Here is a 27985-nt window from a genome sequence, read left to right as displayed (position 1 = left end):
TTAGTGCAAAAACGTTTATTTTTGACCAAACTCTTTTCTTAAAATTTGATTTACTTTTTAAATATATACTAATATTTCAGTCAGACCTTTATGGACCCCATAAAACTAGTTTCATGAACCCCAGTTTAACAACCCCTGTCATAGGACTATAAGGGCCTTATTTTCTTTCGTCGATGGTCTTGATGAACTCGGTGGCGGCGGTGAACTGCATCCACCAGTATGCCTCCTCACCCGATAGCTTGGCGCCCAGAAAGCTGTTGACGTATTGGACGGTGGAGAGAAGGTGCGGCGGGTTGGCCTGGTGAAAAGTTGTGTTTTTTTTAATTTGTTGAGTCGAAATCGCACTCATGCGGAGTCAGTTAAAATATCCCAATTCCGACTCTGGCCAAACAAATAAACCCGAGTCAGACTCTGGCCAGATGTGCGATTTTGTCGAGTCCCGAGTCCGGCTCCGACTCTTAATAGTTTGTACTTCACCAATTTACGTATCTGAAATTAGGTGGGAATACAGACATCCACTCATAAAGCATGACTCACCTACCAACAATACGCGGCACATGTGTATAATACACCGGAAGCCATCGACAGACTAACAGAATCAGTCGAACAATGAAGCAAGCTAGGAAGTCTTTTGGTTGTACTATGATAAGTAAGCCGATATCGTACACGCATGTATAGTTGTATACATACACAAGTACTGAACTATTACTTTAGATCTCCACTTGAACTGTACATTCTAAATTGCAAATATAACAGAACAAGATTTGCACTACACTGCTGTACAGTATACTGTATATACGTTCACGGCCCGACTTTAGAAGTCGTGAAAACCCAAACCAAGGTTAAAAGGTCTATGTCAGTTTGTTTTTGGAACATCACTGATACCAGTCTTGTGTCCTACGGTTACATAGTTACCACTTGGCTATGGGTACCGGTCAGCATCCGATAATACCAGCAAAGCGCAGCAATAAAACAATTTTTTAACAGTGGCATATGGGTTTGCCTGATCTACCAGTGAAAGAAGACCGTACATCAGTGGTTCTGAAACTGTGTGTGTGTGCCGCGGTACACTAGTGTGCCTCGAAAGATTGTTAAGGGAGCCGCAAGACTGTTTGTAATTTTAGAAAATACCCAGTTTGCGTTACAAATAGGCATACATTCAAGTGCGAATGAATAAATACTATCATGAAATAAGTGATAATAGTATGGTATTTATACTTATTGCCTTGCCGTATATTGGGGCGATTGTAAAGTTGGTATATTATTGTTTTGAATGTGCCTTGAATATTTTTTGATTTTCTTAGTGTGCCGCCAAAAAAAAAAGTTTGAGAACCATTGCCGTACAGCAGGTAGCCAACTTATGTTTGGTTGCGATTGACTGAAATATTTTTAGAGGCTCTTGATCGACTGGTTCGGTAAAAAAGTCACTTTTTGAGCGTTAATTGCATTCCAAGCCTGCGATTGAGGTTAATTTGTTAAGTCAAAAACCCTTTATTAGTCTTGTCCAGACCACAATTCGTCATTTTAATGTTTCGCTTGTGTGCAAGAGGGTACCATAATGGCGTAACAAATATTCGACGCGATCGACCAGGTGAAATGTGGCGACCGACCGGTCAATCGCGACCGATGTGTTGGCTAACCCTTCTACACAATTAAAACTCGTAAAACCAGCAGACGCCAACGTAACAAAAAACGTCTCCTACTGCTACAAACAATATAAATCTTTGTATATGGCCGTATTTGTCTAATTCTAAATAGAGGAATCAGGTGGCACTGTATAAACAATATAAACATATATCAAAACTGGCCTTTATCCAGACGAACACTAGTACGGGGGTAGGCCCTTTTGTAGTACAAAAAGCTTATTTTACGAAATTACAAAAAGTTTCACGGCACACTCAACAATCTTTCAAAGCAAGTTAGAGGCAAAGCGGCGGCACACAGTTGAAAAGATTACTGCCGTATACGCTTAATTGCTTATATATCAAAACCAACCTTAATCAAGACGAACACGAGAACAGGGGTGAAATCGTCGGCGCCGGGGGCCTCATTCTCGTCGGCCAGTTTGAGGAGGTGCATGATGGCCCGGCAGGTACGCAAGGCCGCGTCCAACTTGCCCCTGGGGGAGCGCCGGGCCGCCATGGCCTGGGCTTCCCGCTGGGCCGAGGGCCAAGGACACTCGAGCAGGTATTTGCCGCTCACTTGCAGGGAGGGGTGGGCGGGTGTGAGAACAGCCGAGAGACGCGTGATGTGCTGATGGAAGAGCCTGCGGGGAGGGGAATGTTTTTTGTGTGGAAGGTTTGAAAGATTAACGAACTTTTCTGGAGAGTGTTGCTGCTACTTTTTAAGTTGTCCAAAATTAATGCCTTGCGTTCGGCTAGGTCAGTGGTTTTCAAATTGTGACCCATGGTAATTACCCCTAAAAGGGGTAATTTTGGCCATTTTACGTGATAGTTTAGATCAGGGTTTTTAACATGGGATCCAAAGACCCCTTGGTGGTGCGTGGACAAGTTTTAGGGAGTCCACAAAGGATTACTGAAATGTTGTGTATAATTTGAAAACAAATTTACTAAATAAATTGTCTGCCATATCTTTTCTCTACTTAAAAAAGTTCGATTCACTTATTGATTTTAAAACGTCGGTTGGAATTTTAGGAAAAAGTTTCATCACACAAACTGGCAATACTTTTTCAGAATAAAAAACGGAACTTTTTAAAGCTTGTTATTCAGCCATTTTCTGTAGAAAAAGCGCTTACCGTTAATTAGTCTAGCCACAATATTATGTAAGGAAATAGCTAATAAAAAAATTAGATGTTTAGCCATATTTTTGAAACAGTTTGAAAAAAAAACTTTTTTTTCGTTACAGTATCTTTAGCGTTTTCGACCCAGTAATTAACCGGTTAACCAATTAACGCAAAAATGTGAAAAAACGCTTGGTCAGAGTGACCCTGTCCCTATAGCGCTCACTGGTCGCGAAGAATGTCGCCGTCTCCGTTCGGGAAAAGCACGGGCTTGTAGATGTGCGTGAAGATGCTCCTCTCAATGCAGCTTTCCGCCTCCGAAAGCTGCTCGTCGCTCGCTCCTGAAGAAGGAGTGGGAGGAAGTGGGAGTGTGACGTATGAGTTAAAAAAAGTTGTTTCGGGCATTATAGGATTGGCATAATAAGGTTGAGAGAAATATTATAACAGTTGATGGCTTGACACATATTTTATCACTAACTATGTTTTTCTTTACACACAGTTCTTATCAACTTACGCTTGACACTAACACGACGTGGTATTTCGAGCTTTCAGCGCTTTGTATATTTGTAGGTAAGAACGAACACGTTTCAGATGGCACTTCTCCCATGTATTTACAAAAAATCGCAAAGAAAATTGTGCGTTTAAGTGTTACACTTTGTATACTGTGTTTTTTAAGAGCGGTTTGTTTTGGCGTTTGCGTGTTTCGTGTTCAGGACGCTATATTTACTACCTCTACTGATGAGAGAATATATAACTAGCAAATAACCGCGAATTGCTCAGGTCGCCCTTTAAGTAAATACCGAAAACAACCTAGAAAATGAGCAAAGTTTGTCCAGCCTACATAGTAGCCTTCCAAAGCGGTGTTTTTTGAAACCAGTTTAAATGACCATTTTCGACTTGTGGGACCTTTTAGTTATAATCCATAAATTTTGAAGTTTCATTTATTGGCCACGGGTCATTCTTTATTGAAATTCGGTCATGTGGTAAGCCTGTAAAATATTCTCTCTCAATTTTACTTGGCAAAGCAGGTAATATCACCCAGTAAAAGCAACTAAATATTTCAGTGAATTAACTAAAATAATTGTAAATTAATTATAAGATTTATAGCATAATCGTTGGAGGTTTTAGTTAGACGTAAAAGGAATATCAATGTTCATATAGAAGTAGCTATCATTTTGAACGTTTCGATTATCTCTTTAATCATTCTGAACATCTGTTGAAAACATCATGTATTCCAAACGTAGAATGTTATCTATTTCCATATGGACTTTGATATTCCTACCACGACTAAAGTAACATATCTTCTGGCGAAAAAACGGCGCACAACACTACGTTAGTGCAAAGAGCTTGAAAAGCCCACCTTCCCAGATCTGGTCCTTAGCCATTTCTTGGTTGAGCCACTTGAGGAAGGAGTCGACCAGACTTGCCTTGTCATCCATCGCACTCGAACCGACGAAGCGATGACGAAAGTGAGCGATGTAAGACTCGCGGCGCTTGAGGAACATTCGCACACACTGCGCCGTGAAGTAGCGCCTGGTATGGGAGAGAATGTATGTGTTTAGGGGCAAAACGCGCACATAGGATGTAAAACAGCGCCTCGTGAATATAGCATTTGAGTCCAGGGTAAACTCCACTGTTGTAACGCCTTTTTAGTGTTTTCATCTTTTTATAAAAAAAAGAATTGACTTATGAGACAAGTGACTTGGCTTAAAAAAAGTGATTTCATCTAACTTTTAATTACAAAGTGGAGCAATTTACTTTTTTTATTTTTATATCAGTAATTTGACTTTGGGATGACTTGTTTTAATGATGACTTGACTTTTTTTGTAAAGACTTAACTTGGACTTAAGTTCTTTACAAATGACTCGACTATGACTTAAGTCATTTTAAAATAACTTGTTTCAATACCAATAAACTTACACACTGGACATTTAAATAGCGCCCACCACAGTATGAATGCATTAGGGGCAATCGCATACACTGCTGGCTTGTGATATATAGTGTGTGTGATGTAGAAGTAGAAAGTTACAGCTTAAGATGTGTTTAAAGCATACACAGAGTACACATGGACTGCCTACAGTTTTGATAACAAATAATAATAATTTGGGTTTCTAAGCTAAGGTTGCCTGATAATAATGGAGCCTAAAATAAAGAATAGAGAATATCGAACAGTAAGCAACGCAGCAGGAAAAAAATAGAACAGTAAGCAACGCAGCAGGAAAAAAATAGAACAGGAAGCAACGCAGCGGGAAGTTCCAAGGCCCATTAACATTCAGGTCATTCAGAACAAGAACAATCAAGCTGGCAACAAAGCGCGGGAAGCAAGGCATTTCAAAGAAAAGAAAAATTGTTCACCTGCAAATAGACCGGTCTCGTTCGGTGCTGACAATCACGTGGTTGAGGTGTGATACGACGGACAGTAGGTGCTGACGTGCGCGGGCGAGGTAAGAGTGGTAACAGGTGCGGCTCCTGTAGCCCCGCCATAACGCCTGTGTGTGGAAGATAGAGTGAAAAAACGTTCAAGTAATCTGTGTGACGTCTTTCGAATTTGGCCTCGGCTTAAGTCTACCGCAGCTGGTTTGCTTTTGTTGTCAAGACGTTTTTGCCATTAAAAACAGTAAGGTGTGCGACTGTGCGTACATTAAATAAGATTATTTGCTACTTAAATAGGTTCATATCATTTACTTTCAATGTTTGAAATTTTTGTAGAGGTCATTTTAGTGACCAATTAATTATTTTTGGAGAATATTTATGAGCCCAAATATTTCCAAAATTTGTACAACTGAAATTTGGAAAACTGAATGATGCGAATAATTTAGATTAGAAGGACTAAACAATTACTAGATATGCGAAAAATGAATACATAACTGCCTTTCATTATTACCGAACTGCACAACGTGATTTTACAAGACTCGTATGTGAAATGATATGCAAATTATAATCATACGATTAACCAATCGTTGGAGGTTTATTATACGAGATAGTTAAACAACTGCGGGGTTTTATTAACCTTTGCAAAAAAAAATATCTAAGACTTTTCAATACTCGAAATCAATTCATGAAACTTTCGAAGACTTTTGTCTTTGATCCACCCCGTATAAAAAAAATTCTAAGTTTAGAAAGATTTTAAATAAAAAATATTGCGAACAATTAAATTACAACACTTGTGTCCTTGAGGTGTGTTACCTTGACAACATTGCGGCAGGAGGAGTCGTCCAGCGCCTCCACACATCTTGTGACCTCGTGGATCTGGGCGATCCTTGATTGATCTTGGAGCATCAGCGCCTCCGCGTGCTGGATCCGGAGGAACGAGAGCAGCTCTTCGCGCGTCCTAGATGAGGATAATGGTTTGAAAAATGTCAGGGTTAAAAATATTATTGAGTACTTTTGGAGTGTGAAAAATGGCGAACTTTAAAACTTTAGCCAAATTTTTTTTTAAAAGTATATTTTTTATAAAGAATTACAAGGCTGAAAAGGTCGAGTAGATCGACATCATCTTGATGAAGACGTTTCGATCCAAGTTTGTATCTTCTGTTTATTATTTAGGATGATGTCGATCTGTTCGACCTTTTTAGTTTTTTGCAATTTAGTATTAGGCTAAATTACAGATCCGTGCAAAGTGTAGTCAAGTATTGTTTTTATTGTTAAAATAATTCTTTACGCTTGTATTCACATTTTTTTTGATGGTATAATTCAAAGGCTAAAAATATCGCCTTCCTTCTGCACAAGTTAAAAAAAAATCTAGTTTCAAAAGGTTAATTCGTCAAAATTATCCCAAACGGTTTATTTCGTCAAATTTTTTCAAACTGCATCAAAAAAACACAAACAGTAAAAAACGCCGCTTTAGCATACTTTGTCGCATCTTGATTGAACTGGTCGTTCTCGAGCAGGAAGTCGACCGAGGTCTGTGACGTCAGCGCGCTCGGTTGCGTCATCAAAATGAGTGACGTAGGCCGCGTATTGCCAAGGACAACGCGCAGCTTGCGCCGTGCGTCTTTGCGCAGCTCCGAGCATGGCTTCTTGTAGGCGTACTCATGCTTGGGGAATCCCCGCGGGCCGGCGCCGTCGGCCGAGGTCGAAGCGCCGCCGCTGGGTGTCGCACCCCACTCGCCGCCGCCGAAGGCGCCCGTTGATGACGTGGACGAGGCGCCACGCGTTGCCGTGGTAACGGTGTCGTCACTGAGAGGTGATTGAGCGGTTGTGGCGGTTGAGCCGCTGAGACTGCAAGAGTGTATTTATTAGGGTTATTCAAAAAAACAATTTGCGGCAAATTTGAGTGGGGAGGCCCTGGAATTGTTAAATTGCTTCTAAAAACCGAAAAAAAATTTAGGGGTAAGGATAAATTTTTTTTTTACAAAATTTTAACCGAAATCTTAATTTTCAAATTGACGTAGCACGGTCAATACTGAACCAAACGTGCTCAGATTTGGTTTGTGGGTTTTTTAGACGCAACCTAACAATTCCAGGGGGTGCCAACTGGAACTCGACAAAAAAGTGTTTTTTTTTTTACATCCCTAGTATTTGTGAAAGATACAAATACACATACCAATTTTAAGATAATGGTTCGGAGTTTTAGCTAGACGTAGTAAGAATATCAAGATATCAAAGCCTCAATAGACAGTATTTTGAACGTTTCGACTAACTTTTTATTCATTTTCAACATTAACAAAATAAAGAAATATTTGAAACATTCAAAATGCTGCCTACTTCTATGTGGATATTCTAAACCTTTGATATTCTAAACCTCTTAGTGTTTGGCAAGATCACAGTTGTTGAACAAGTATGTGTGTGTATATTTTATTGACCGATGGTATGGTACTGTAGATCCCCTTCAATGTGAAATGCGCCTGTGTGGCTCAGTTGGTAGAGCGACGGTCCCGGTATTATCGTTAAGGGTGAAAATAGTTCGTCGTTTTTTAATTGTTAAGTATCCTATGACCGAATTAGGCGCCATAGTATCCTAGTTCGTCTTACAAGGTTTGCAAAGGCATCGCACTTTACTTTTAAATATAGATACAAAGATTTCAACTGTTTTAATTCCGTCAACTTCTATATTTGTGCGAAGCTGACTGTTTAGATCTTGTCGTAATAAACGTAGTATATATGGCGTGATAAATACATCTTTTGAAACATATCCCAGTGCTTTGATGTTTTATGTCTCAACAAGCCAAATAACTAACTCGCTTCAGAGAAAATTTCTATGCAGCGCATTGTATAATTTGGCATGCAGGATTAGTTCCATTGAAGTATATAGTCAGTTTTCCAGTTTTAAAGTTTCTGAATTAAAAAACAAAACAAAAAACAAATGTCGAACAAAACTGTTTCATCAGCTAGCACTTACTTTTGCGAGTCGTTAAGATCCGAGCCAGAGGCGTCCGGGTTTTCCCCGTTAGCTAGATTCGAGGATACTTTCTTCATGTACTTTTGCATGATGTCATCGCCAGGGGAGGATTTCTGAAATGGAGGGAAAAGGCAAAAAAGTTAACATATATAATATGTAACTCTAAAGACTAGTTATGTGAAGATTTCTAATGTCCTAGTCTAGTTTGTTAGCTTTGTTGTACTTGTACTTGCAATTCGAAAGAAGTCGTCTAATTCCGACAAGGTACTGTTGGGACATATATAACTCATATATAAGATTATTTACTGAAGTAAAGAAATCCCAGTCTAGTTTGTTGGCTCTGCCTTTCTTGTACTTGCACTTGTACTTGCAATTCGAAAGAAGTCGTCTAATTTGGACAAGACCCACAATGCGCTTTACTTTCAGTGTACTACAATCAGAGTTTTACGAGTTTTTTTGGTTAACCTTAATTTAAAAAAAATATTTCTATAATTTTGATCGAAACAGCATTAGTACAAACATCAATCTCACTTGTTCATTGGCCTCGGATTTTTGAACGGCTACTGGAGATGAAGATCCATCAACCGAAGTATTAGCTGCAATAAAACGAGGGAAAAGTAAACACCTACAGTTGGACGTAAAAAAAAATCATGAATAAATGTGCCAAGATTATTGCACAGTGCGCACCCATGCTTCCGTGCAAATTGTGGCAAAGAAAGTGTTACAGTTAAAAAATAAGAGGCCGATTATCAAGAGTCAGAATTGGCTAAAACAACAACAAAAAAAATATATAAAAAAACAATTGATGTATTGATTCAAATAAGTCTAGTTAAATCGACATCATCTTGATAAAGACGTTTAAATACGAACTTGCTTCGTCATTAGTTATTGATACAAGTTTGTATCAAAAAGTCTTAGTAAGATGGTGTGGATTTACTCGACCTTACTGGCTTTATAATTTTTTTATTTTTATTATTATTATTTTTTTTATTGATTTAACGACAATCAGGTGGCAGTCTTACGACTGAAGAAAACCTTTTGAATTTATTATCAGGCTACATTACAGATCCGCGCATAGTGTAACAAGTATGTTTAATGTATTAGTCAAAGATGAAATACATACTAATTTTAGGAAAATATTACTCGAAGGATACTGCTTTCAACATAAACATTTAAATTCTACACAGTTTAAGAAAACACTCACAAGTGAAGGACTCCTGGCTCTCGACGCGGGGAAAGCCCCCCGGGCTTCCATTGGGCGCATCGGCGCCGGGCAGGGACCCCCGGTGGGTGGGCTTGGCCTTCTTGCCGAAGGTGGGGAGCCTCTTATCGCGCCACCACGACTTTTTACGATCGACTCTTCCCGGAAGTCGCGAGAGAGGGTCGAGGGGATCCTAAAGTAAAAAAATAATTATTGGTTTTAAGGAATCCACACCGTGCTATTAAAAGTTGGTTAGGGGGTTAGTGTTAATGATGTCCGAAAATGTCGGATCGCAGTCGATACCGGTAACAAAAGAGCTATAGCATATAGGCACTTGAAAGATATCATGTTGGTATTGATGTAGGCCCGATAATTTGATTTGTGATCCTATACGCAGTTTTTTTAACCCTAAACCAAATTATTTTTTTTCTCATAACGGACCAACGGCCAGTTTACGCGAATGCGTTGCCTAGGCATGGTAGAACGAATGTTATTCTCAAAAAACGTTATTACTTTAAGGCAGAGGATGCCAACAAGTCAGAGACCAAGAGCCGCATTCCTTGCCTGGTTAACTAAAAAAGAGCCACACCAAGCATATGAGCAAAAATCAATATCATTCTGTTTATCTTACTTACACACATGCCTTTACTCAGCTATTTTAAATATAAATGTTGCACATTAACAACATTGTGTATAGGCTACGCTTATTAGAATTTTGCTGAAATTTTAAAACAATATTGCTGGACGATTAAGTGTACTTTTTATTGACTTACGAAGTCGGAGAATGGCGATCTTGAAGTGCTGTGCGGCGACTGTTGGTTCTCCCTGGCTCGTAGACCGGCAGGTGAATGGGGCTGCTGCTGCTGTTGTCTGGACGAACTGTGGGTTGCCTTCGGGGACACGTTGTCTGAAGAACAAAACAACTTTCAGTAGTACAGTGATACTTAACCGAGGGTCAGCGATAAAAAATGGTTTCATTTGGGAAGTTAACAAACTTTTTTTTGCAAGCTTTACTGCGTAAATGCAAAAATATCCTTGAGTAGTTCATGTCACTTTAGATCTAAATTAAAATTAAAGATCAATTACACAACTTGCAGTGTTGTATTCTTACTGCTTCTTGGTTACGGCTACAAGTTGCATGGCTGAGTTTATGATTTGTGGTATGCGTTTGGAAAAAGCCATTTTAGTTTGTCTCTTTTTTTAACCTGCACGAGGAAAGTTTACAGGAATATTTATTATTGCATTACTATAAGAGATTACTCTATAAAATGTAGCAAATGTGCACATGAGGATTTGTTACCTTAATTGTGGTGCCTCACACTAGGATTATACTAAAATAAGTATTTGTCCTAAAATATTCGAGAATTCCATACTAACCTTTCAAGACCTAGTAACTCTGTATATTACTATATACTTCTTTAATAAGTGCTAAGTGTTGTTTAATAGTGACTAGCCCTAAATGTGTCTCAGTAAAATATCGTGCCTTAAATGGTGGTTGGCGGTCCGCGAAAGATTTTTGCATTTTTACAGGCGGGAAAGTGTCAAAAGGCTAACAAACATTGTTCTAGTACTGACTAGGAGACCTTGACTTAAATACAAATATTATGATTATTACAAAGTTCGTTTGATGTGTCACATATTTTCCTTCATATTATATATATATATATATATACACATATATATATAGATTATGTACATATCGTTAAGCTGTATTCTGTTCGAGCAATCCAAATTAGATCTCCAATGTTTTAACGTTAAGCAGAACTAATTTCTACGCATTTGTACTACACAACGAGAACGTTTGTTGCGATCTTTAAAAACCATAGCATATTGGGGAAGCCACAGCTGAGAAGTCTCGCCAAAATAAAAAGTGGAAAAGGGGGTTATGCGTTTAACTAACACTGACAACAAATATTTGCGAGAAAATCAGGATTTTTACAATGATTACATCTAAGTGGGATAGGTGTAAGTACCTTGAGTGTAGTTAGGGGCGTGAGTTGGACTTAAGTTGGGTGGAAGAGTAGATGCTTTGGCAACTCCGTCCCCCGCCATCGCTGTAATAATTAAAAAAACTTGTTTCCTGAAACAAACTAACATAGGAAGCTACTTTTAATACTCGCAATTCTCTACATAAAAAGTTAGTTTGGTTCAAAAGCACGATTTTATCTAATTAAAAATACTATTTTCATCTAACTAAAATGCCAGCAAGCTGTCCAATGAATAATTACTAATTATTATATATGAGTTAAACTAAGAACACAAAGCACGGTTGTACCAAGCTTGTCGAATTTAAAACTTCACTTGGTCTTTAAAAATGAAAATCCTTGTTCGACATAAACATCGGACGCACCTTTGTCAGGAGAAACGATTGCGGTTGGAGTCGACTGACTTCCGTTCGACAGAGGATCAAAGTCCCTGAGCACATCTTGTCCAACCTCACTCGTTGTTTTAACCGGAAGAAACGCGGAGGAGGGATCGTGGTTGACCATGGATGAGCCTCCGGAGTTGGAAGAAGAAGAGTGTCCGTTGATCTTCGGAGGAGGAGTCTTGGAACTCGGAGTAGGAGCCTTCTCATCCCAAGCGTACACAGGCTGGTTGCTAGGTGGGTTGCTAGGCAAGCTGTCCGCTTTGTTCTCAGCATCCCGGTTCTGCTTCTTGAACGGGCTCCTCTTGATGGTGTTAATGTGCTCGTCAAAGTCCATGACCGGATGCGAGGACACGGGACTTTTGCTCTTCTTGGAGGAAGAAGATGGATCTTCATCATTATGACCCTTCTCCTGGTCGGGAAGCTTCCAAGCGACCGTCTTCTCAACCACAACCTCCCCACTGCTCTTTATATCCCTCCTGCTCTTCCCAAGAGCATCGGAGGACTCGGATTTTATCCTGGATACCATGAGCACCGGAGACTGGGTGGAGGTGGAGGCAGATGCGGAGTTGCTGTCGTGGAAACGCGGAGATGAGGAGTGAGGTCGGGAGCGGTCGTTCATCTCGCTGCTGTTCGAGCTTCCACCTCCGTGGCTGCTCTCGCGCGATACTCCCTCACGGTTGAGGAGGTCCTCCGCATCCGGACTGATGCTGTTCGGACCCTTGCCGAACGAAGCCCACTGCTCCTCGCCGGCTGCGCGTGTGGAGGAAAGAGGTTAGTTGCAGGGTTGGGTTTGAGTTAAAATTTGGACTCCATTAAAAAATAACACTTACCAAAAAAAATGTTAGCAAGTCTTTCAGTTTTATCAAACTGTGGCGAAATAATATTTCGCCAAATTATGTCGGCCACGAATTTACCTATTAAACTGTTTTTCATAAATGGTTTAACCCAGTGTTTCTTAACCTTTTGTCACTTGCGGATCGGTACCTGTAGCCAAAATTCCAAAGGCACGATTCTTCACTGAGAGAACCAAGGAAAGCCATTATTATACTAATAGTGCTGTGTCATTAACTTCTCGTGGCGTAGTACTTTTAACATATAAACCCTTGGTTTTACTTTTTGTATGAAAATAACGCTTATAAATCCTAAGGTTTGGCCACTTAACAAACCGACATCAAGTAATAAACAACAGCTGAAGTATTAAAAAGCATGTGTTTATTGGTAACTCTTCCTTTCTAAAGTCGACTGACCTACGATAATAGCACATACATCGATTGACCAACGACTTGGGCATTTAAACTAAAATACGAGGAAATAAGTTGGCCAAGTACAATTAAAGTGAACACACGGGTTCACTCAATTGTGAGAGGGCCTTAATAATTAATTTTACGTAATCGCATACCTTTGGCTTGGTTGAGATCAGAAACCAAACTGAGGCCAGAAACGCCGCTAAAACCAGAGGCTGCGCTGAGACTAGGAGTGCTGGCACGTGATCTATTGTCCTCCAGAGCGTCTTCGGTAGCCTGGCAGAAAGTCAATCATAAAAAATCACATAAAAGCAAAAAGTTATAACTAGAGTGTTTCGAAGGTGTGTGTTGTTTAGTCTTATTGCGTTTTCAAAATTTGTACGAAATTCAAAAATGATTAAGAAGGTTCGGCTAACTAACTGTTATTTTGTCAATATAATTATAAGAACACTATTTGCAGGCTGGCAGAATCTTGCCAGCCTTCTGGTGACAAGCATTTTTGGCGAAAATTCTTCTGTTTTTGGTCGCGCCCCTAAACTTAAATGATGTGTTCGGCTAAGGAATGTATGAACCTTGCCATGTTTTGGCGATAAACAAGGCTATTAATAAGTAAATTACACAACAAAGCGTAGTGCCGAAGGCGCAAAATCCTATTAAAATCCTGACTTCTCTTACAGTGGTATATAACGGTATAAAGTATAGGACACTGTACTTTCAACAAAATTTAATAGAACAAAATAAAATGGAAAAAGTAGGGATTTAAAAACAGCTACCATTTGCGAGCTAACACAAAAGGCATTATTAAACGCAATGGACACAAAAAATACAAAATTAGATTATAATAACTCAATAAAGAGGAAACAACGTGAGGCTATTAAATAAATCATATTATAAAGATAGAAACGTTTCATTTTCTTACAAGTACAAATAAATATACACATAGAAATAAATAAACCTAAAATGCCATGAAACAGTGTCTATTACCAATGTGAAAAAATACAGACATTAGAAAACCATGGGTAAAAAATACTTAATATTTTGCTTAATGTGTACGATTTGGGACTCTGACCTTTGATCAAAACAACTATTTAACATTATATATCTCACAATGCACAATTCAGCAGAAAAAATCCCTATTAAAATGCTAACTCTCATACCGTGGTCCCCGACTCCGACTCCAGTTCCTGCAGTCTGACGTCAGCACGCGTGTCCGGAGGCTCGCTGTCGCTAGGCAACACCTCGACGCTCCATACGTCACTCCTGGAGTCCTCATCCCTCGTGAGGCCGAGAAGAGACGCGACCGACACCGAGGTGCTCCTATTGTGAGTCATAAAGCAACGTTAAGCCTAACAATGCGTTAACGGAAGAGTTGCGGCTGCACCGGGGTTTCAACTCCTGACCGTCGTTCGGGACGTCGAATAATGTTGGATTGGGTCCGATACCAGATGCCTAGTGAAAGTATCGGAACTCGCCCGATACTAGAGTGGTATCGACGTCGGTACGAAACCAAATTTATAGGATATATAGCTAAACGCAGGGTTTTGTAACTTTCAATCGTAAATTTATGAAACATTAGTAAGTTAACAACCGGGGGCAACTATACTTCAAAACACTAACAATTTTGACTAAATAACACGAAATATCACCTTTGAACGTTTCAATACTCTTTGTTTTCTTGTTTAAAAAAAGTAATGACGTCTTTGGTGCATGCCTGCGGTGAGACTTGAACTCACGACCTCGACTATCCGGGACAGTCGCTGTATTTAACCAGGATACGCATATTTGAGTGTTACCGCTTGCAAAAACAAGCATAACAACAACTAAGTTAGAAAAGCTGCAAGCAATTCATATTATATTCCAGTGATTCTTGCATTTTTTTCCTCCGATGCTTTTGTAAAGTTTGCTGGGATTACGATGCACCCTATTATAAAGGGGCTTATTTTTCAAACATTAGACTGGCACAGTTTTTGCTGCGAAAACAAATCATTGTGCGACGACGATTAAAAATAAAACGGATTTGTACTGAATCCTATTTAGACTCCATTTCACTTACACATTTTTAGACAGTAATCAGCAGATTTATGAAGTGTAGTTGTATATCGTTTTTAGAATTTTCTTGCCTACCTTGGTCCACGCTAGGCAAAAAAATTAGTAGTCCGCGGTAAAAAAAGTTTAAGAACTCCGGATTTAGCCAGAACAAGAGCACAAAACATCACTTGTCACCTGATATGTTCAGCTGGGTCTTCAGCTATCTCCCCGAGCCTCACAGCTTGCGATTCCTGTTCGGCTGGAGGTTCAGAGTCGCTGGCGTAAACGTCTATACTCCACGTCTCGCTCTTCGCGTCCGCAGCTCCTCCGGAGTGTCCGGACTCCTCCCGACGAGGACCCGGGACGCTGGAGTCGGCGAAGCGGACGCCCATCTCCTGACGGATCTCGAACTTGCGCATCTTGTCCTCGATACTTTCCCTGAACGAGAAAACAAGAGGAATCGTAATTTGTTTCTTCACCGAAAGCTACTGCAGTCGACCAATGATGCAAGCAAGATAGGATAGAAAAATCACTATAGCATGTAGTGAGGTTCGGACTCACGACCTTGGTCATACCGGGACTGTCGCTCTGTCTACTAAAACAATTGTCCAACGAGGGGGCCTTTTAACTTAACTAAAATACGGGGAAATATGTTGGCCAAGCACAGTTAGAATAAAGTCAATATACGGTTCACTCAATGCCAACGAACTCTACCAAGGCTCTACCAACAGTGCTACACAGGCTAAGAAGGGAGCGATTCGAGAAACAAACATGATGCCACTACTTGCTACATTTTGCTAGTACAGGCAACTTTATAGTTAAGGGGATCAACAGTACCATATCATCATTCAATGAAAGATACACACACATTTGTGTTTAAAAACTGTGATCTAGCCCTAATGCATGCAAGACAGGCTAGAAAAAACACTAGTCTGAAATGAGGTTCGAATTCACGACATCGGTCATACCGGGGCCGTCGCTCTACCAACTGAGCTACACAGAGGGGATCGCTACGAGAAACAACCATGATGCCAACACTTGCTACATTTTGTTATTACAAGAAACGCTAACCACTAAAGTAAAAAAACTAGGGTCTTGGACCTTGTATAGAATGTTAGCTGGTTACTTACCTTGATGTAGGAAGCTTTCGACTGAGAGCTTTGAGTGCCTCGTCATTGTTCACGTGCGTCACGCTCTCCTGGTCACCCTCCTCCCCTTCTTCATCTTCATCCTGGAGGAAGGACAATCGGAACAAAAATTATTATCAGACATCAAGATGCGATATTTATTTAAAGATGCTGTATGCTTCCCAACCAGTGAGTCGCGACCCATAAGCTATTTCAGGTTGGTCGCGAAACTTTTCTAAATGTTGCAGTGTTCTATAAGATCGGGAAATTATTGCATAATTAAGGTGGTTCGCGAACTTAAAAAGTTTGGGAAGGCCTTCCGCCTTTTTTGAGTGATTGTTTTTTATTTTTAAATTAGGGAGTATCTAAATATCTGCGCCCTGCGTATTATATACATATAAAATTAAATTTTGATTTTTTTGTTTTTGATCATGTTTACCAACTACCCCGACCCCCAGTCGTTTTGGGGGTTAACGGATCATAAAATCCTTCTAAAATATTCATTAGGCTAGATAGTGCATATTCAAGTATTTATTGTTTGCTAATGCTATAATGGAGCTACTGGTTTTCCATAAAGTCAGTATCATTATACTGAAGCATTCAGGGCTCTTTCTTAGCACTAAATATTCTACAAGTTACTAAATTAGATAAGGAACCTAATTAACTTGGAATTATTTTTCTAAAACGACATTTAAAATATTTAAAAAAATAAGGACCGAGGCATAACGTTTGACGTACCTGGTTGCCATGGGAACTGACGGCGTGGATGCTGCTTACGTCATCAGGAGGAACGCTCTCCGTTCGATCCATGTCGATTGATGAGGAGCCGGAAGTCCTGGAGATGCCATCCTCATTCCGCATCCCCTCACCATCTTCGCTCATGTCCGAAGCTAAACCACCGACATCCGGTTAAATTTAATACGGTTTGAGTTAATGGAAGAACACACGTATGTGTGATCAACATTTGTGATCTAGCTCTTCTGAACCCTTTTAGAGACTAGTAAAAGCATTTTTAACTTCTAACACTTGTAAATGTTTATTTTTTTAAGTAACGTTATAAATGTAGAGATCAACAACATAACAGTAGTAAATGTAATTAACAATCACATTTTAAAAAACTGAATATAATTTTAGGCAAACTGATTCTGTATAAACAGGTCTGTAATTGCAAGCAAACTATAAAGTTCAAATTAACTCAAAACGTAAAAGATAAACATACAATATGTGTACAACAACCGTGATACAGCTCTTTTAAAGACTAAGCTACACAGGATCAGAGTGGAGCTAGTCGAGAAATAACCATACTCAGATGCTTGACACGTTCTCTTAGTACAAGCAACTTCATATTGATACTGTAAAGCGGGCCTACAGTAACCATATCATTATTCAATGAAACATGCACGCACATATGTGTGTTAACAACTAATATCTAGAGTGAACAGTGATTTCCCCTGATCTACCTCCAGAGTAGAGGGATATCCTTGAGCGTTTCTCCAGTCGGTCAGCCTCTGCTTCGTCCAGTTGTCCACCTCCGACCTGACCGTTCTGGTTGGACCGACTTCCCTGAGCCTTCCGTAACTCCATAACCTTACAAGAGAATAGTTTGAAATTACGCAGGCATGAAGCCACTGTGGCGACGTACCGAGGAATATGCCCAACACTTCTTACGGTTTAAGGTCAACAAAAATGGGTAAACAAATTAAACGACCTTATGGTTTTATAAACGTTGTCTAGCTATAAACCATCGATAAGCCGTAGTATATATATATATATTTGCTGTAAAAAACGTGTATTTTTTCAAGTCTACAAACTGGAAAAAGCAATGAAGGGAATCCATTGGGCTGAACCTTTTTTAATCCCAAACGCCTGGGGGTTACCTTATTTGAGTTCAATATTTAAGAATTTTTTCACGTAAAATATTTATTAGTAAGGTTTCGCACGTCACAACTTAAAAAGGTATTCTTTGTACTTTACAATGCAACAACTGATCACATTGCCTCGACTAGGAATTTAAGAGATCCAAGTCACTTACCTCGTTTTCAGTTAAAGTACCAAGCAAGTCATGCGAGTTTTCCGATTGCGAAGGGAGACTGATGATGAGGACGTTGTCGGGCGGCTCATGGATGCTTTGCTGGGATCCGTTATCTGTATCAATAAAAAATGTTGCATTGATAATATTAATATTAAAAAATCAAACTGTCACTAAGCCCGGTTGTCTGCTATATCCGAATTTTACTTGTCCAGAAGGTAAAAGAATAAAACCATAAGAATGTCATTGAATACTTCGCTATGACTTGGCTTGTTTGCATCTAAATTGTTAAGTTTGACTTACAGCACTTTGCGACACAATGTCCAGCATATATTGTGTAAATAGGAGAACGCACAGTAAAGTACATCTCTGTTAAGTTTAAAAATCATTTACAAGTTCTTGTGACCAATATAATGACACATTTATAACATATTTAAACGCAAATTAAAATTTGCAATAAAACGGCGTGACATTATACGCACTACCAACATGTAAATCTATTATTTAGAAATATAATTTAAACGCGCTTATTGCTTGACTGTTGTTGTGGTAAAATAAATAGAACAGGCCATCAATGGTCAAAAAATATGAGCATCTATCGGGGGCAAACTAAGAACGCGTTTTTAAAATAATGTCGCCATTGCTTACGAAGTAAATAAATCCTTTCTACAACAAAGTAAAACTTTTTCAACCAAGTTTGCTACAGCCAAGTAAAAAGTTCTAAAAACAAATAAAACGCAGATGTTCGAAAAAAAGAATCAGATATTTCGCAAAATTGAAACCCCATATTGATTCGGATTTTAAAAGGATAACATACAATTTTCATAAAAATAAACCAATTAATAAACTGCCGCTTACCACCAGCAGCGGATGATTCGTCTGCACCAGGGTCACCATTTGGAGAACCGTCTTCCCTTTTGGGCGATTTACCTTTGGCTAAAAAAATGTAAAATGTAAAATGTAAAATGATCTATCAGAGTGGTATTTTTTCGGCCTTTGGTACCTTGCACAAAGTAAATTAAAAGGTAGTTTGATTATTATGGTTTCCTTTTATGTGTTTTATTCATAAATGGGACGTTTTTTATACATAGCTTTTAGTTTTAAGTATACTTTGAAAGTATACTTTAAATCAGAGGTTCCCAACTTGGGGGCCATCACCACCTAGGGGGCCATTTTCAAGCGGCAATAACAAAATTTAAAAAAATAATGCTTAATTAACTACCGGTTCTGTATAAAACAATTTTTTAATAAAAATGACGTTTCTTCATTTTTTCGAAGGTTGAAATAACAGGGCGGCTAATGATGTCTCAAAAGTTTCAAAGGGAGTCACGGTGAAAAAGGTTGGGAACCCCTGCTTTAAATGCATATGTGATTAAGGCTTTTCATTCCTAATCTAGTTTTCACCTTTGGTCATTCTGTTTGGCTTCTTTCGATTCGGAGTGCCAGAGTTGTTCGCCATGCCAAGTAAATCGTTGGAAGAACCGCCAGAGGAGACTGGCCGGCTGTTCTTCAATTGCTGGTTTCCTAAAAGTAACAAGTTTTTTTGCATAAAGTTAAACAGCTCAAAAATATATTTAACGCAAGTTCAGTGGGATATCGCTAACAGTTAGGGATCATGTCTAAGCAACTGTCGGTCGCGTATTTGTTAAGATAGTTCGTTCTAAGACGTAATAATAATATCAAAGCCTATATAGTAGAAGGTATCATTTTAAAAGTTTTAAATAACTTTTTATTCGAAAGGCTACCTATTCCTGTATGGGGAGGGAGTGATGTTACGTGCTTAATTAGCAACCGGTGATAATTTTGTAGTGCTAATTTTATCAAGCACGTAACAATGGGCAATGCTATTCTTATTACGTCTCACTACAACCTCCAACCATTATGCTCTACAGTTCTTTCTAACAGATAGACAGTTATGCGTAGAACAACCGTTCTTTTAAAAAGTTCTCTATTTTTCACAATTTAAAACTGTAAACAGGCACAAAACACAACAACACGCAAATTAGATCGAACCTTCTTCATACGTTGAAGCCGCTTGGGCAGCGGCCCGCACCATACAAGGCGGAGGTTGGCTTGGTAGGTGAGACAATACTTGGGCCAAAGAGGATTGGTCGACACCACGCACGTCAGATTGCTGGAACATCAGAAAATATGGCGAAGGTGAGCGTAAGGCGCTGGTTATTATTCTGACGTTTTATTTAAAAAAACACATTTTAAAGCTTGATAATGAATTGCCAAGACAAAAAGGTCGAGTAGACCGACACCATCTTGATTATGACGTTTTGATACGAGCTTGTACCATCTTCAGCGATCTACTCGACCTTTGCTTTGCAATCCATTATCAAGCTACATTACAGATCCGTGCATAGTGTACCCATTTTAAAGTTTGTTATGACATTCTATTAAAAAATCTGCAATACCATATTGGCCATAAATTGATTTTCACAGTATCTTAAATCAAAATTTTAGGTTCACTTTATTAGTATTTTTTTTATGTCATTCGATCTTGATTTCAACTTTGGAATTTTCTTGGAAATCACATAAGTAGTTTAGTCAATTAAACACAGTAAAAAATATATATTTAAACATAAAATTTGTGTAGATACAAATTAAAGGCTTATATCAAATAAAAATTTTAATAGTGATACTGAACATCACAAAAACAAATTACTCAAGTAAATCATATCACACCCAATTTTCAATCAGACAATCACTTCTTTGTATTAGCTGTCAAATTTTTTTCCCACGATTTGTAATATACAACATTTTGATTAAAACGTAGCAAATAACATATTGATTTTTAAATTCTTCACATTTAGTCCAATCAAATGCAGTTCTTACTTTACAACTGACACTCTGGCTAGAAATGAGGATATCTCTTGGGCTTGTGTTTTGATGCGACTTTACATCAAAAAATACAATATGCTTTGAAAGGTCTTTTTTAATTTAAGTCTAAGCTTTAACAAAAAAATTTAACTTCAGTTTAATTGTGGGCAATTGGTACTATACTGTACAAATCGAATTTTTAAACTATTCACTACACACCACATAAAATAGAACAACCAAATAAAAAAACTGTCTACCTGAATGTCTCTCAAAAACTGTATGAGTTGATTGAGCTGCGGGACGGTGAACAAGACAGAGCTGTTAAAGTTTCGTGGTCGTGACACAGCATTGGTGAGCACATCATCGCAGTTTGTGTTGATAACTGCATCAATTAGTTTCTGCATTGGGCCCTAGACATGACAAATAACTTGCTGTAGAACAGCCTTTATTAACCTGGAGTAAATGTACTCGTTTTAGGTAAATGCTATCAATCAACATGTCCACATTAGTTCCAGGAAAAGAAAATTTGTGCCAGCTGTAGGTATTGGTAGCCTTTTCCTAGTTCAGATTAACTTGTAATTCCAAACTAGCCTTGTAGCCCTATTGATTCTTTATTGTCTAGGGCAATAACGTTATGCTTCGCTAATTGATCATTTTTACCTCTTAGTTACTTCATGTTACGTCAGGTATGAGCGCCATTTTATATATTGCAGTTAAATTTGATATCCGTATTTGCTACAAGGGTAAAACATACAAAAAAGGTTAAGAACCCCGGATGTAGAAAAACTGGTGCATATGCAGCAAACAAAAATACTTTTCCATTAGCATATTAAACATACAAAAAAAAAGATGCTACAGTGCTACATTATGTATAAAAGATTATACAGACTTACTCGAGACCCCTTAAACTTCTTGTGCGAACCCTAGTTTGGGACACCCGGCTCTAAAGCATTAAACCAATTTCTTGTTTTTTAATAAACTTAGACTTCAAGTAAAAACAAAAACAGATACGAATCAGCAATTTGTTTTTTGTGTCTGAAATTTCGCTACAGGCAATTACAGCTTTTGCTAATATTGCAAATTAAATAGATAGGCTAACAGTAATCAAAACCAGCACCCCCAAAACTAAACAAAAACACACCCTGTCCAGTCTGGAATGGAATGACTGTCCCCCAGACTGATTGTTGTCATCCCAATGTGCCATAATCTGCAGAACCTGGAAAACACAATGTGCAGTTGAGCAAAAATATTAAATATCCAGATAAAAAGGTAGACCATATACAATAAGTCATTAATGTAAAACCTATTGTAATCAGTCAGGATCAATCAGGTTCGTAAGTCTATTGATTGTTGAAAACCTCTTGGGTATTGATTGCCACAGGAAGTCAGTGAAAAAAGGTAGTGTGCACTGTACAGTTGCATTGGACACATAAACGTATTTTTTGATGATTGAATGGAATCCACTTGCAAAACTAAAATTTAAAACGCCCAGGATCCAATTTTTTTTTAAATAAACAAATACTGCATTGGTGGAACATCTATGTGCTCAGTTTACAGTTTTGCACATTTTTTCGCATGACCTGAATTGATCACATAAAATATTATAAACTGCGTAACATATATGTTCACATAACATAGTTTCTACCTGGGCAATTTGTATAAGGTTGAAACGGGTGATATCGCTAACGGGGACGTCCCCAGTAACGCCGTACAGCTCTGGATTAACAATGGTGGGACAGACAAAGTGCTGCAGCAAAAAGTCGGTGCAGAGAGCTCTCGCCTCACTTGGCGAAACTAAACCTAAAAACCAACAGTTAAAATAGGCATGATATTTAATCAAAGTATGGTCACTTGAGTGAGTTTATTTAATTTAATATTCAACTGGTCCAAGTAACAATCGACTTACCTCAAAAAGTCTACATTTTGTTCAATTAAAACTAGGTTTTTTACCATTTTGGAAATAACAAGAAAGGAAAAGCCTTAACAAAAAAAAAAAAAACTTTATTAAATAAAAATATACAGCTAACTTTGGGCTTAAAAATACACCAAAATTATTTAATACATCCTTGTTTGCTTTGTGATATACAGACAGACATGCATTGCTGTCTAAAAAAAAAAAAAAAACTTGTTTGTGTTCTCAGTTACCTGAATCCTTAACGATGTGGTAAGCACGAGTGATTATCCAACCAAGACTCTGCGGAAAGGAGCACATCGCCGAAAGAAGACTGTTGACAAATGTTGAGCATTTTTGAACTAGAGCCTCTTCTGTTCGCTGAATATGAGCATTTATCTTTTCCTGTTTTTTTTAATTTGAATATCATTGTTTAGTTTAGGGTATATGACTGTGAAGAAAACAGGTTTTTCACAACTATACTATTCAATGAATAGGCTTTTTCAAGACAGACAATTTAAGAATATTATAATCGTAGTAGTTGTTTTTTGAATGAAGTTGTTTTTAAACATTTTTGGTTATTTTTTTAGAATTTATTGTCCTGCGTTAAAAAACAACATTACATAACGGTAGTAATTAAAGCTTTAAAAAAATCATTTAACATTTTCTATTTTTTTAGAATAGTCTTACTGAAAATAAATGAACAACTCAAATAAGAAAATCAAAAAGGTATAAAGTGGCTTTTCATTATTACCTTGAACAATGGGTCATCCTGTTGACCGAAACGCTTTTCAATTTCATGGGGCGTCAGACGATTAAGCATCTTACTGGAGTTGGTCTCCAAGAACAATTCGTCATCCATCAAAACCTACGCAGTCAGCAATTGTGCCAGGTCATTTAACTGTGAGTCACAACACACAATTGCATGCAAGCCAATATCAAAGGATGTGCTGTTTTGTGTGGAATATTATGCTAGAAAGCCATGAAAACAACTAAAAGGAAATAAAATAAAATGATTGCTATCTAATACTAATATAAACACTTCAATCATAGTAGTTCATGACCCAACAGCTTTATGAAATTCATAATTCAACAGGGCCTTTTGGAAAAAAATTTTAGCCTATTTTAAGGTAATAGTACTTTTTTGCTATTCTTTTAAACAAATAAACCGGTAACTAAAATCAAAGATGAGAGGAAAATAGACATCATTGAAAAAACATCACACTGTTTTTTATATCATCTACACTTACCTCCATTACGGGCTGGTGAAGAGCTGAAGTAAGAAAAAGCTTTCCCTCTGTAAGTGCTTCAACAAACAGCCTAAAACAATTAACAAAATAATGTCAGTAATCAGTAAGTGCTGTTCCCGGGAATGGTGTGATGTGCTTTTATTATCTAGCTTGTTTGTTTTATTGCAAGTGCTTTGATAAAAAATATGTTGTTTGTTACTCAGCTTTGGTTATTTCCAGAAGCAGAGTCAAACTGTTAGCATAAACAGAAATTCTCTTAAGGTGGCAAAACATATAATTAGCTCTGACCATTATATACATTAATGACGACAAATGTTGCCAATTTGCCATCTAGTTACTATATTTGATAATTACAAATATCAAAAGAGTTTTAGATAGTTCCAAATGCCTGTAAATATCCTTAAATATTAATTACAAACTTATATTGTGCAAATAAGGGTATTCACATGTAACGATTTTGCAATATGGCAAAAATACCTGAAGACAACGCAAAATGCACTGCTGCCCTTTTGCAAAAGTCGCCGAGGCTGTTCCTCATTTGCCAGTTGAAGTAACATGAGGGTCTCCATTAGCTGCAGAAATGTTAACAATTGTTCAATTGAAATAAGTTATAACAAATAAGGAAAATATCTGTCCATACTTTAATGTTAATATCTGTGGTGAAATGACTTTTTATCTGTTTGCAATTGAAATATATTATAATATTTACTGGTTCACATTGTGTGTATATAACTTTTGTACAATGGTAACTTATGTAAAAGCAGATATTAGATAAGAATTAGCTACAGTAGCGTAAACACAGTGTTTAATTTAAAAAGACACTATTCTTTTGAACAATTTATTTCGAAATGCCATGCTTGAACCAATGTTCTCAATAAACTTTATTAAACATTTAAACTTACTCTTATCCAAAATAGATTGCATTTCAATAGCTACAGGATTTGTTTTTACCCAATATAGGTGAAAACAGGGCTTTTCGCAAAGACAGTAAGAGACATAATTACTACCTCAAGCAGATACTTGTAATCTTCGGTGATGATGTTATTCCCATAACAGCTGAGCACAATGGTTCGTGCCACATCTGTAGTGGCCTCAAGACCAAGCTTGTCACCGTATGCTAAACATGCAGCAGCCAGAGTTGGGTTGTGAATGAAGCTCTGAAAATCAAGAAAAAACGAGTAAGGCAAAATACAAGAATTCCTAGTAATTAAGACAAGAGACTTCTGTAAAGTTACTATCCCTGGTGTATACTTATTGATTTTCTTAGTAAAGTGCACTGCAAAGTAGCATTACATTTTAATTATGTCTGCTCTAATATGAAAAAAAAGACGTTCCAGAACCTTTTCATTTTAAATATTAAGGTACACATGGTTCTGTAATGCAGATGATGTTATTTACTCAATCTTTTTGGTCTTGCTTTGACATTCATTATATTCAATTATCTCACAATATAACTATGCATATATTTTATTTTTTGAGTTAATTATTAACTAAAAAACGTTATATAATTAAACAATTTAAACCGCAATAAAACAATCCTGTTAACACAAGGAAATGTTGGTTTTAGACTACGAAACAAAACTGAACTTAGATTGGACAAATGACACATTCTTTGAAAAACCTAACTGTATATAATATTGTGATACTATGCTTAAAACCACAATGTATACAAATGCTGGTCACCAAATCCAAAAATAAGTTAAACTTAGTGGACTTAGGCCAAGTCCCCAAATGGACTTAGAGCATTACCAATATTTTTTTAGAAAATGGTCTATGTCCACACACGGACAGAGACCAGTTTGGATGTGAAATTTTTTTTGGCAGAATTTACATTTGGACATACACCTTATAAACTTGAGATATAGGCTATGAAAATATATATATTTTTTTTGTTAAGAGCTATTTCCAATTGTTCATATTACAACAAAATTAAAAAAAATTTTTTTATCAAAATTTGGAAATAGCCCTGTTTGGTTCTATACCGACGATATAGCCTTGCTAAAGCCAGAACCACCTTGTTTGGATTCAACATAGCGTTAGGATTTTGCACTCGCCAATGCCACAGCAATTCGCTCTGTGCGAAGCCAATATTCTTGATGAGTGTTATTTAGTCCATGCGAGCCCTGATGGTTAAACACTGGCCCAACTCGTGAGTGCAAATGCTAATTCAGTGTTAACCCTATAAAATGTTCATGTTGTTGAAAACTGACCTCAATAAATTGACCGTACATTGACTCCTGATACCCCAGCTCCTTATAAGCATCAACAAACTGAATAGTATCAAGATGATTTGCTCGTTGGCTGCATACAGCTGCAATGTAAAAACACTACATTTAAGATAGGAACAACAAAACTTGTAGTCAAATAAATGAAAACAAAATGGTGAAATAATTAAACAAGGCTGGTTGAATCAAAATTGGAAGGTGAGTTTGAGAATTTAAAGCACTCTTTAATGCCTTATTTAATTTTAAAAAGTTGTGGTGTTGAGCAATTCCACCCTAATGCGTAAAGGTAGTTTAGGAAAATTGAAGAGCTAATAACAAAATAAGTATACACACTTGTTTTGGGTGGACATCCCTGTTTAATAACTGGGTCAAAATTGCAAGAGCATATATATCTGTTGAAATAATGACCAAAGTGTTTTGATCTTCACGTCACCAAGATAAGCCACCCACATTTTTCAGTACATCCTATTCTAATGTATTAGTGATGTGTAACCTGGCATTTTAATCTTAGGCAAATATATTATTCAGTACAAGTCAACAGTTACATGCAACCATGCTCAGCCATTCTGTCATGGTATTAAAACACTTTTATGTTGCAACATTACAATTAGGACTGCTGTTTAACACCATATTACAACATCTGTTGTACCTAGTGAATCACAAAAAGTAGTAAACAAAATTATATTTTACAAAAATGAAATGCAAGTTTCGAAATAAGAAAAGCAAAAAATAATTTATATATAGGCTTCATTACAAAAATAAAGCAAAAATCCAATCCATGTTACTTGGTGCCTTCAAACAAAAATCAGGTTTTACTCAAACAATAGGTTTTTATGGGATTCTTTGGCTGACTAAGGCTTTATGAGAATCAACAGTGCTCATGAAAATAAAAAGTGGCCCAAGAAAAATAAAAAAAGTGGCCCAAGTTAGACCTAAGTTGCCTATGTAATAAGTGGACATATGTGGAAAGTAAGCAAGCCAAATACAGTTCTTTTCAACTAAATCTTTTGAGCATACATTTCTAGTATTTAGCAATAAGGATAGATGATTCATATATAAAATGTTGAACTGATTGCAACTATAAGGTAATAATGCTATACTGTTTATACTGTTTTTAATATAGTATATAGTTTTGTTTCTTGAAAGGCACCTACAAGAATTATCACCTGACTCATACATTGGGAAACAAACACTGGAATATATATTAAAGCAAACCTTGGGATTGGTTCAAAATCAGGCGGTTCAGGTTTAAGTAATGGTGCCGAGTAATCCAGAATGAGTGCGAGAGGTCTCCAACATGTTGCCGGATTTGCTCATTTAACTTCCAGATTAGATCCTAAAGTTGAAAATAAAAATTGGTTTCTGTTGAAGTCCGGAAGGAGCATAGTATTACAAACCATAAAGTTTGCAACATTCTACGATAAAACCAAAAATACTGTGAAGGTTACAGTTTTTACCATTTTAAAGACAATATAAATGTATATCCAGTATTAATTTTCTATGACAGCATTTACAACTTAAATTTACAGTCTAGGCATTGATGCGTTTTAAACAAGGTGTACCTGCTCAGACTTTACTAATTGATTTTCTTCATGAAGCCTTTTGGTCAATTCTTGAAGATTTAACATGTTTTATTAACCCATTAACGGGTTTTTTGTTTTAATGATAGAAATGCTTCATTTCATAACTGAACAAACAGAAGCAATTTACCTAGA

At 37.5% G+C, this 27985-nt stretch overlaps 1 protein-coding gene across 1 annotated transcript; it reads right to left on the bottom strand.

Moving 5' to 3' along the window:
• Positions 1-154: 154 nt before the first annotated feature.
• Positions 155-27982, bottom strand: LOC146132020 (GTPase-activating protein and VPS9 domain-containing protein 1-like). Its single transcript, XM_083397181.1, has 34 exons — positions 27833-27982; positions 27486-27606; positions 26256-26356; positions 25053-25202; positions 24523-24617; positions 24046-24115; positions 23550-23663; positions 23050-23200; positions 22550-22704; positions 22046-22120; positions 21162-21314; positions 20092-20212; positions 19483-19602; positions 18940-19014; positions 18082-18194; positions 17510-17636; positions 16788-16939; positions 16053-16153; positions 15118-15360; positions 14052-14211; positions 13050-13170; positions 11633-12400; positions 11256-11336; positions 10056-10189; positions 9286-9475; positions 8613-8677; positions 8082-8194; positions 6593-6961; positions 5927-6071; positions 5096-5229; positions 4101-4273; positions 2967-3081; positions 1996-2266; positions 155-298 (listed from the first exon to the last, which is right to left on the bottom strand). Exons 1-34 carry the CDS (start codon positions 27896-27898, stop codon positions 158-160), a joined length of 5283 nt encoding a protein of 1760 aa, XP_083253307.1. The 5' UTR covers positions 27899-27982; the 3' UTR covers positions 155-157.
• Positions 27983-27985: the final 3 nt, after the last annotated feature.

The sequence above is a fragment of the Ascidiella aspersa genome, chromosome 9 (assembly GCF_963924565.1).
Source record: "Ascidiella aspersa chromosome 9, kaAscAspe10.2, whole genome shotgun sequence".
Taxonomy (NCBI): domain Eukaryota; kingdom Metazoa; phylum Chordata; class Ascidiacea; order Phlebobranchia; family Ascidiidae; genus Ascidiella; species Ascidiella aspersa.
The sequence above is the reverse complement of the archived record's forward strand: the minus strand, read 5'-3'. Positions and strand labels throughout refer to the sequence as shown.

Bases quoted from the DNA above. Each gene is read 5' to 3' on its own strand.
- LOC146132020 (XM_083397181.1), bottom strand. From the start codon at position 27,898: ATGTTAAATCTTCAAGAATTGACCAAAAGGCTTCATGAAGAAAATCAA. The intron at 23,664-24,045 runs GTAAGTGTAGAT...CTGACTGCGTAG, and splicing joins TTCACCAGCCCGTAATGGAG to GTTTTGATGGATGACGAATT. The intron at 3,082-4,100 runs GTGGGCTTTTCA...CTCCTTCTTCAG, and splicing joins TAAGGACCAGATCTGGGAAG to GAGCGAGCGACGAGCAGCTT.